Here is a 10,456-nt window from a genome sequence, read left to right on the forward strand (position 1 = left end):
ATATATAAAAATGTTTTCTTATTTTTAGTTATTTTGGTATATGCTCCCAGAATGAAGCCAATTATACCTCAAAACTTAATTTTACGCGGATAATATTAAGGGAGAAAATATTCTGCATCGAATTTCACTATATGTCACCGAATATATGAAATCCCCATCAAATTTCACCTAATGTCACCGAACACATGAAATCTGTATATTAAATATATATTGTTGAAATTTCGATATTAATGTGTATATAGAAAAACATTTTCTTAATTTTTAGCTGTTTTGGCATTTGCACCCAGAATGGACCCAATTACCCCCCAAAGCTACATTTTAAGGGGATAGTGTTAAGGAAGAAAATATTCTTCATCTAATTTCACTATATGTCACCGAATATATGAAGTCTGTATATATAATATATATCTGTGAAATATTGACATTAATGCGAGTATAGAAAAAATCATTTATTATTTTTTGTTATTTTGATACTTGCTGCCACAATGGACGCAATTGACCCTCAAAACTTCGTTTTACGGGGTTAGTGTTAAGGAAAAATATTTTCTGCATCAAATTTCAATATCCGTCTCTAAACAATAGAAATTGGAATTTTGAATACATATCGATAAAATGACTATAATAATCTGGTTCCCAATTATTTAATTGTTATTATTTTTCTGAGGGAGAGGTAACTATTATGCCGGAGGAAAATGGTTTATATGTAATCGGCTATAATTCAATGATTCTGTTTTTTTTTACTTTCTATGTGTTTCAATAATTTCCAATATTCTTCAAAACATAACCTAACTTTCATTATTTTCACAAGTGAACACATACACAATAGAAAAAATTGGGGCTAATCTTATTAGCTTTCATGTAAACACAATTACAGATTTTTTTGTAATTTCTTCTTCTTCCACGTTCTTCTTTATCTCCACTTTCCATTATTCGGTTGATTAGTTTTCCATTTCCATGTGTTGATTGTTTATTCTTCCCAATGTTATTGGCAGTTTTGTGCTGATCTCATTCATAGTTTTTTATATTTTTCCAAGTGAGAAAAAGAAAAAGTTAATTCTTAGATTTTCCCCTTCTTCTTTTTATTAAATTTTCTTTTTTTGTTATTTTTATAAACATTTCCCATTTGTTGTCTTTCTATGTTTACAAAATGATTTTTTCTTAATGTTTTTCTCTTTGCCATGTTTTTATGTATTATAGTTCATTTGAAAAATAAATGTTTGTTTATTTAAATTTTCATAATGCAAAAAGAAAAAAATCTGAACACCAAAAAGTCAATTTGTTTCTAAATATTCATTTCTCTGGTTGTACCTTGGCACAAATTGTTCGCAAATAAAGTCACCCCTTGGTGTGTTTTTCGCTTAAATTTTCATCTGGCTCATTTGCTGTGATGAGCAATAATGTTTATTTTTTACAGTTGTTGCTGTTGTTTTTGCTATATGATTCAATTAAGCAGAAACATATAAAAAAATTCGCTTAATGTATTCAACACCATAAGGCGAACATATGTCATAAACAAAATTTTTAATTACTATAGACTGTAAAATTAAAAAAAAAAAACACAAAACATTTACAAAAATATTCAACATTTTTCGAAGCTGACATAATGAAAAAGACGATCTATGAATAAGCAAAGGGTCTCCCATAAGGGAAAATCTCTTTTTAAAAGGAAAAATTTTGAGGTATGGGGGTTTCTTTACAGATTCGATGCCAATGGCAAATTGTAAGGAAATTTAATGAAGAATATTTTTCCGCTTGACATCCTTCCCAAAAATTGGACCTTGAGATCATAGTTGCACCAAATTTCAAATTAAACCAAAAAAAGTATACCAAATTTATTGTCCCAAATGACCCAACTATTTGACTGATATATAGTATAGCTATCGATTTCTTGTGTTAGGAGACATATAGTAAAATATGGTGGAGAATATTTTTTCCCTTACAACCAACCCCCAAAAGTTAAGATGTAGGGGTAATTTGGGTCCGCTGAAGGAAAAGGTGCCAGAATAAGACAAATCAGAAATTATTTTGTTACACCCAAATTGATGGCGATATTTCACAGAGATATATTACATGTAGCGATTTCTAGTGTTCGGTGACCTTCAATGAAATTTTATGCGGAATTGATTTTCCCTTAACACCGCAGCCCTAAAATGCTGTTTTGAGGGTCAATTGGGCCCAATTAGGCAGCAAATACCAAAAATAACCCAACACGAGAAATTAGGTTTATATATTCACATTCAAAGCGGTATTTTAATAAAATATATTATATATACCGACTTCTGGTGTTCGGTGACCTTCAATGAAATTTTATGGGGAATTGATTTTCCCTTAACACCGAAGCTCTAAAATTAAGTTTTGAGGGCCAATTGGTCCTAATTAGACAGCAAATTCCAAAAATAAACCAAAATGAGAAATTAGTTATATATATTCAAAATCAAAACGGCATTTTAATGCTATATATTATATATACCGATTTCATGGATAAAAAAATCTAAAATGGGAAATGGTTTTTGTATAACCAAATTGTCATCGATATTTTATTAAAATTTTATGGAGAATAATTTAGAATATTTTCTTCCTTAAAATTATCCCCAAAAAATGAAGTTTTGGGCGTCAATTGACTCAATTCTGCAGCAAATATCAAAATAACCCAAAATAAGAAATTTTTATTTTTTTATATTCACATGATCATGGATATTTTAGGTATAAATATTATATATACCGATTTCTTTTGTTTGGAAATATGTTTAGAAATTCGATGGAGATTATGTTCCTCCCTGAGACTATCCCCATTAAATAAAGATTTGAAGGTCCATTGGGTGCAGTTATGAAGCATACAGCAAAATAAACCTATATGAACATTTGTTTTTATATAACCAATTTAAAATCATTATTTCACCCATATATATTATATATACCGATTTATTATGTACGAACACATATAGTGAAATTTGATGGAGAGTATTTTCTTTCTTAACAATATCCCCATAAAATTTGGGATCAAAAGGGCCCTATTATGAAGTAATTACCAAAATAAATCAACATTTTAAATAAGTCTTATATATTAAATTTAATATCGATATTTCAATGATATATATTATATATACCGATTTCTTGTATTCGGACGCCTATGGTGGAATCCGATGGAGAATATTTTCTTCCTCAACATCAATCCCTTAAAATTATGTTTTGGTGGTCAAATGGGCCCAATGATGAAGTGAGTATCAAAATAACTCTATATTAAAAATGATTTGAATATGTCGAATTTAAAACCCATAATTCACAGATATATATATTATATACCGATTTCTTGTAGTCGGGCACTTATAGTGAAATTTTATGGAGAATATTTTCGTCCTTAATACCAACGCCAAAAAATTATGTTTTGGTTGTCGAATGGGTCCAATTATGATGTAAGTATCAAAATAACCCAAAATGAGAAATTATTTTTGTTTTTTTTTTTTTTAACTAATGCCGATATTTTACTGATATGTATTATATATACCGATTTCTTGTATTCAGTTGTCTATAATGAAATTTTATGTAGAGTTATTTTTCCCTTAAAACCTACCCTTAAAAATTAATTTTTGGGGTCGATTAGGACCAATTATGAAGTGAACACCAAAATAACGCAAAATTATAAATTATTTTTATATATCAGATTTAATATCGATATTTCACTGAGATATATTCTATATAACGATTTCTTGTGTTCGGTGACCTATAGTAAAATTTGATGGAGAATATTTTTTTCCTTAACATCAAACCCAAAAAATTATGTTTTGTTGGTCAAAATGACCCTATTATGAGGTAAGTATCAAAATAACCCAAAATTATAAATTATTTTTATATATTCATTTTAATATCGATATTTTACTGGGATGTATTATATATACCGATTTTTTGTGTTCGGTGACCTATAATGAAATTTTATGGGGAATATATTTTACCTTAACACCAGCCCCTTATAATAAAGTATTGGGTGCCACATGGGCCCTATTATGAAAAAAGTATCAAAATAACCGAAAATTAAAAATTATTTCTATTTATTTAAATTAAACCCCAAATTTCACTGAGATATATTATATATACCGATTTCTGGTGTTCGGTGACCTATAATGAAATTTTATGGAGAATATTTTATTCCTTAACATCAACAACGAAAATATATATTTTGGAGGTCAAAAGCGTCCTATTACGAAGTAAGTATCAAAATAACCCAAAATTACAAATTATTTTTATATATCCAATATAATACCGTTATTTTACTAAGATATATTGTATACACCGATTTCTTGTGTTCGATGACCTATAATGAAATTTTATGGAGAATATTTTTTACCTTAATACCTCATTTGAAAAACGAAGTATTCGGTGGTAAAATGGGCGAAAATTAGGAACAATCACCAAAAACAGTCGAAATAATTTTTTTTTTAAAATTTCCATATTAATTCCGATATTTTTGCTTATATATTAAACATACCGATTTCTTGTGTTCGGTGGCCTATAATGAAATTTTGTGGAGAACATTTTCTACTTTAACCTCAAGCCTCCAAATTGAAATTTAATGTGACAATTTAGCAATTCTTGAAAATGGTGCAAAAAAAATACCTTTCTGAGGATTTTTTACGGAATTCGTTTGTTTTGAAAATTTTTATTAAAGTTTTCTAATTTGTAAAATTTTGTAAATTTTGTTTTAAGATTTTTTGCCTTTTAATAGTCTTTTAAAAAATATTTTTTGTTTTTTTTTAATTCTAAATTTTATTATGTCCACCAAACCAATTTTCATTGAACTCCTTGTAGTAATAATCCCACCATTTACTCTGTCCACTTATATTCGGCTAGTCAGTCTAGCCTTAGAAAAATCGATAATTCCATTAAAAACAACAACAACAACAAAACGAACCCCCTCCTCTATCAAATCACAATTGCCTTGACACAAATGACATGCCATTATGGACGATGAGCGGCAGGCGCTCGTCTGAGGCTATGGAGAAAGATTTCCGTTTTCGGTTGATAAAACCAAGATGACGATGAAATCACAATTATTTTTTCTAATATTTTTTGAAATATATAAATCAAAATAAAATTTACAACAACACCAAATACATAAAACAATAATGTAATGCTAGAAGAAGAGATTATTTTCAGAAATGTTTAAAATAGTAAACACATGGCATGGGAATCTAAACAAAAATGGCATGGAAGGCCTGGTACGAAGTAAATGAAAAATCGATAAAAACAACAACAAATATTCACACAATAATTTTTATAGTTGTATACAAAAGTTTTAATTTTATAAACAAATTGCAGTATTCAATATTTTAAACTCAAACGGAAGTTCCATATTTTTTCCCAACAAAAAAATCTTACTCACATCATTTTCCTCCTCCTCCTCGTCGGGGGTGTTATGCATAGTGATTATTATTTTTTTCTTTCAAAATTATTTTTCAATATGTTTCAATATTATTCACTTTCCAAGGAATTGTTTCTCTCTTTTTCCCGTTCGACAGAAAAACTATTGAAAATCAACACACGCTAGCCAGAGAACACTCGTCGCACTGCCACAGTAACAAAAACTAAAAGTCGAACCAAGTCATAACAATTTTTTTATATATGAATTGTGGATTTTTTTGAGGTTATTTTCCATTCATTCAACCATTCATTCAGTTAGTTAGCTAGTCAGTCAGTTATTATTGTTTGTTCCCTTGTCAATTTGTAATGGAAATTTGTGTGAGGTTCCTACACCTCCCACCTAACCTCTACCAAAATTCTTCTTAGTTCTCATTTTATTTTCCTGGCTAGAAATGAAATTAACTAATTTCATGGCACTACAAGGGGCACACACATACACACGACACACTCAGATATTATGGCAAGTAGGGAGTAGGGTTCGGGAAATTTTTTTTGTTGTTTTTTAGAGGAAAAAAAGAATAAATATTCCGATCCGTAGCTTTGCTAAGCTAACCAACCAACCACCAGTCACGATAGACAGACACCACCAAAGAGTACTGAAAATAATATTCAATTTATTGACAATTTTTATTGTAGTGGCGTCATAACGTTTAATATTCGAATGTTTGATATGTAGATTGGGTGGATGGACGAACGAATCGAATCAGCCAGGCAAATGGCGTTAAACGAATGGGCAACTTAAAATAACTGGCATTTATGTATCGGCTAGGGAAAATTAATTAATTGGAATAATCGGAAATTTTTAACGGGGGAATCCTTTTCCATCCTTCATGGTGGAAATCCTCTCAAAGGACCATTTTCGTATTTTTTTTTTAATTTTTTTAAGGACATTTAGAGGCTAATATGGGTAAAGGATCACAATAGCCCAAATTAAGAAAATGTTTTTTGAAGCCCAAATGAATATCGATATTTTAGTGCTATATATTATAGATACCGATTTTAATTGGTTGGAGGCATATATTGAAATTTTATGGAGAATATTTTCCTCATTAAGAAAATCTTCGTAAAATATAGTTTTGGAGGTCAATTGGGTCTAATTAGGAAGCAAGTCCAAAATAACTAAAATGGGAATTTTCGTTTTTATAACCAAATTTAATGCGATATTTCCAGGATATATATAACAGCTACCGATTTATTGTGTTCGGTGATATATAGTGACATTTTATGGAGAACATTTTCTTCTTGAAGAAAATCCTTGTAAAATGTAGTATTGGGTATTAATAGGGCCCAAATTACGGATATATACCAAAATAACCAAAAATTTGAACTTTCTTTTTTATAACCCAATTTAAAGCGATATTTACGGAATATATATAATATATACCGATTTCTTGTGTTCGGAGACATATAGTGAAATTTTATGGAGAATATTTTCTTCTTTAAGAAAATCCTTGTAAAATGTAGTTTTGGGGTCAATAGGGCCCAAATTAGGGGTATGTACCAAAATAACCAAAAATGGGAATTTTCTATTTAATACCCAAATTTATAGCAATACTTCATAGATATATATTTAAGATACGGAATTCTTTTGTTCGGGGACATATAGTAAAATTTTATGGAGAATATTTTCTTCCTTGAGAACAGCTTCGTATAATGTAGTTTTAGGTGTCAAATTGGTCTAATTATAGGCCAAGTACCAAAATACCCAAAAATGGGAATTTTCGTTTTTATAGCCAAGTTTAAAGCCATATTTTTGGGATATATATTTAAGATATCGATTTTTTGTGTTCGGTGACATATAGTGAAATTTGATGGAGAATATTTTTTCCGTTTATACCATCCCTCTAAACTATATAAAATTTTTTAAAAAAAATCGACCAATATGGAAAATTTCCAAAAATACCTCAAATTATGATAATATATTTTTATATCCATTTAGAGAATATCGTTAGCCGAATTTTTATTAATATTATTAATATACATATTTTATTAATATACATATTTTATTAATATATATAACATATACCGATTTCTTATGTTTGGAGACTTATAGTGAAATTTGATGGAGAATATTTTCTACCTTATCATCAAACCCGAAAAATTAAGTATTAGGGGTCAATTGGGTCAAATTATAGAGCTAGTGGCCAAATTCGCCAAAATGAGGAATTATTTTTATATATCCAAATTAATATCGATATTTCACTGAAATATATTATATATACCGATTTCATATGTTCGATGACATATAGTGAAATTCGATGAAGAACATTTTCATCCTTAACATTAACCGTCTAAAATTCGGTTTTAGAGGTCAAAATGGTCCTACAATGGAGTAAATGACAAAATAACCCAAATCGAGTAATAATTTTTATATATTCACATTAATATCGATATTTCACAGATTTCCATTATATATACGGATTTCTTATGTTCGGAGGCCTATAGTGAAATTCGATGGAGAATATTTTCCACCTTCACATCGACCCCGAAAAATTAAGTTCTAGGTGTCAAATGAGACAAATATTGGAGCATGTGGCGAAATGATCGAAATCGAGAAATAATTTTTATATTTCTAGATTAAACTCGATTTTTCTCCGATATATATTATATATACCGATTTCTTGTCTTTGGAGACATAGAGTGAAATTCGATGAAGAATATATTTTCCTTTAATACTAACCCCATAAAATGAAGTATTGAGGGTAATTATTGGCCAATATGGAAAAAGGCCCAATATGACACAAACCGACAATTTATGTTTAAATGCCCAAATTAATATCGATATTTCACTGGCCTATATTATATATATCGACTTCTTGTGTTCGGAGGCATTTAAGGAAATTTGATGGAGAATATTTTCTCTCTAAACTCCATCCCCGAAAATTTAAGTTTTGGAGATCAATTGAGTCAAATTATAAAATAACCCAAGTCGATCAATTATTATAGTATATCCAATTTAATATCGATATTTCACTGAAATACATTATATATACCGATTTCTTGTGTTCGGAGACATATTGTGAAATTCGATGAAGAATATTTTCCACCTTCACATAAACCCCGAAAAATTAGGTTCTATGGGTCAAATGGGTCCCATTAAGAAGCTAGTGGCAAAATAACGTAAATCGCGAAATTATTTTTTAATATCAAAATTAATACCGATATTTCTCCGATATATTATATATATATATATATATATCGTTTTCTTGTGATCGGTGACATATTATGGAATTTTATGAAGAATATTTTTCCCTTTACACCACCTCCCGCAACATTAGTATTCGAGGTGAAACTACGCAATTTGGATCTAGTACTCACAAAAAGCTCCCAATAAAAACTTTATTTTATATCTCCATATTACAACCGATATTTTAGCCATATATTTTATATATACCGATTTCTTGTCTGGGGAAACTTATACTGAAATTCGATGTAGAATACATACTTCCTTTACCCCACCCCTCAAAAATGAAATATTGGGCGTTAATTGGACACAGTTATGGAGCTATCACGTAAAAAAAACGCAAAACGAGAAATTCTTGTAATATATCGAAAATCGTTACCGATATCGTGATTAATCTTGCATTTAACGATTTTTTGTGTTCGGTAGCCTATAGTGAAATTTTATGGAGAAGATATTTCCCCTTTACAACAAACCTCTATATGGAGAGGTTAAGGGTCAAATTGGCCATTATTGACAAAATGCATAAAAACAAGCATTCAAATTGTTTAGAATTATCCCCTAATTATATCGGTGATATATATGTATCTATATATAAATATATATTATATATATCCATAAAATCCCAATTTTTATTTTTGTTCTTAATTTAATTAATTAAAATAAAATTAAATAATTAAAAATAATAATAATTGTTTATCATGCTTACTTGTTCATTTAAATTTTCACACACTTCCAAGCTAAGGCCATTCATTTTATTGTTGTTATGATGATTGTTGTTGTTGTTATTGTTTTCCGATTTCTCTTCGTAATCACAAATCAATTTATTTTTAAAATTCTTTAAATTCTCCAATTTAAAACCGTTGGTATTGGTGTTGTTGGTTTTATTGTTACTCTTATTTGTCAGACTCTCCAAATTAATTAATTTACTATTGTTGTTGTTATTGTTATATTCCGCATCCACCAATTTATTATCGATGAAAATCAACGAGTTGGGTCCCGAAGGTGATGGCACAATATCCTCAAAATCCGCTGGATTCAAACTTAAAAAAGTCTCTTGATCAATTAGTATGGGCTGTTTACCATAATCCGTTTCATAGCCACTACAGCCGAGAGAATAGGCTGAAGAATTGGTCATAGACTGGGACGAGGAGTAAGGGGTGTATAGGGTATGCGGGGTGTTGAAATTCAAATTTAAATCTTCCAAACTTTCGGTGGATTGTTTGTGAGCGGATGACTTATCACCAAACGTAAGGATATTATTGTTGAGCGATGATTTTTGTGATTTGTTGATGGCGGTATTTGTTGTGGTAGTTACAGCAGCTGGTCCGACAAATTCAAATTGCCCGGCCCACATATCATAGGCCAAATCAAGACTATCTGGTTGGCTGGCGGGTTGACTTGATGACATGATTTGTTGTGGGGAATTTTTTGTGAGTATTCTTTTTGGTATTTTGGTTGCAGGATTTTTGGAGAGATTTTGTTGATTTTTTATTTTAAGGCACTTTTTTCGTATTTATTTTAAGGAAGACTTTTTGAGTAATTTTTGGTATACTTATGTTTTGTCAAAGTTTTTTACATGATTCAATTTTTTTTGTTTGGGAAAAAATTGTTAAATATCTGAATTAGAAATTTAAAAAAAATATGTATTTAATTTTTGTATTTTTTATTTTCAGGGGCACTGATAAATTGTCATATGTTGTCCTGACGAAACGTGTATTTTTGTGATTAATTGAATTTTGTTATTAATTTGTCCTTATCAACATAGACTTTCAGAAATTTTATTTAAAAGTTCACGCTCACAGCTCTAATAATCATTTCGGAAAAGTTCTCTTAAGAGTTCCAATAATCTTCGGAAAA

At 29.4% G+C, this 10,456-nt stretch overlaps 1 protein-coding gene across 1 annotated transcript in view; it reads right to left on the minus strand.

The window, feature by feature from the left end:
* Positions 1-10,061, minus strand: part of LOC133327202 (signal transducer and activator of transcription B) — a 38,308-nt gene extending 28,247 nt beyond the window's left edge. The window contains exon 1 of the mRNA XM_061535766.1: positions 9,306-10,061. Coding sequence (XP_061391750.1) covers positions 9,306-10,007 — 702 coding nt within the window. The 5' untranslated portion in view covers positions 10,008-10,061. The remainder of the gene's footprint in view (positions 1-9,305) is intronic.
* Between the last annotated feature and the right edge of the window lie 395 nt (positions 10,062-10,456).

The sequence above is a fragment of the Musca vetustissima genome, unplaced genomic scaffold, assembly GCF_032173495.1.
Source record: "Musca vetustissima isolate MV318-11 ecotype Yass unplaced genomic scaffold, APGP_CSIRO_Mvet_v1 utg63507, whole genome shotgun sequence".
NCBI classification, from domain to species: Eukaryota; Metazoa; Arthropoda; class Insecta; order Diptera; family Muscidae; genus Musca; species Musca vetustissima.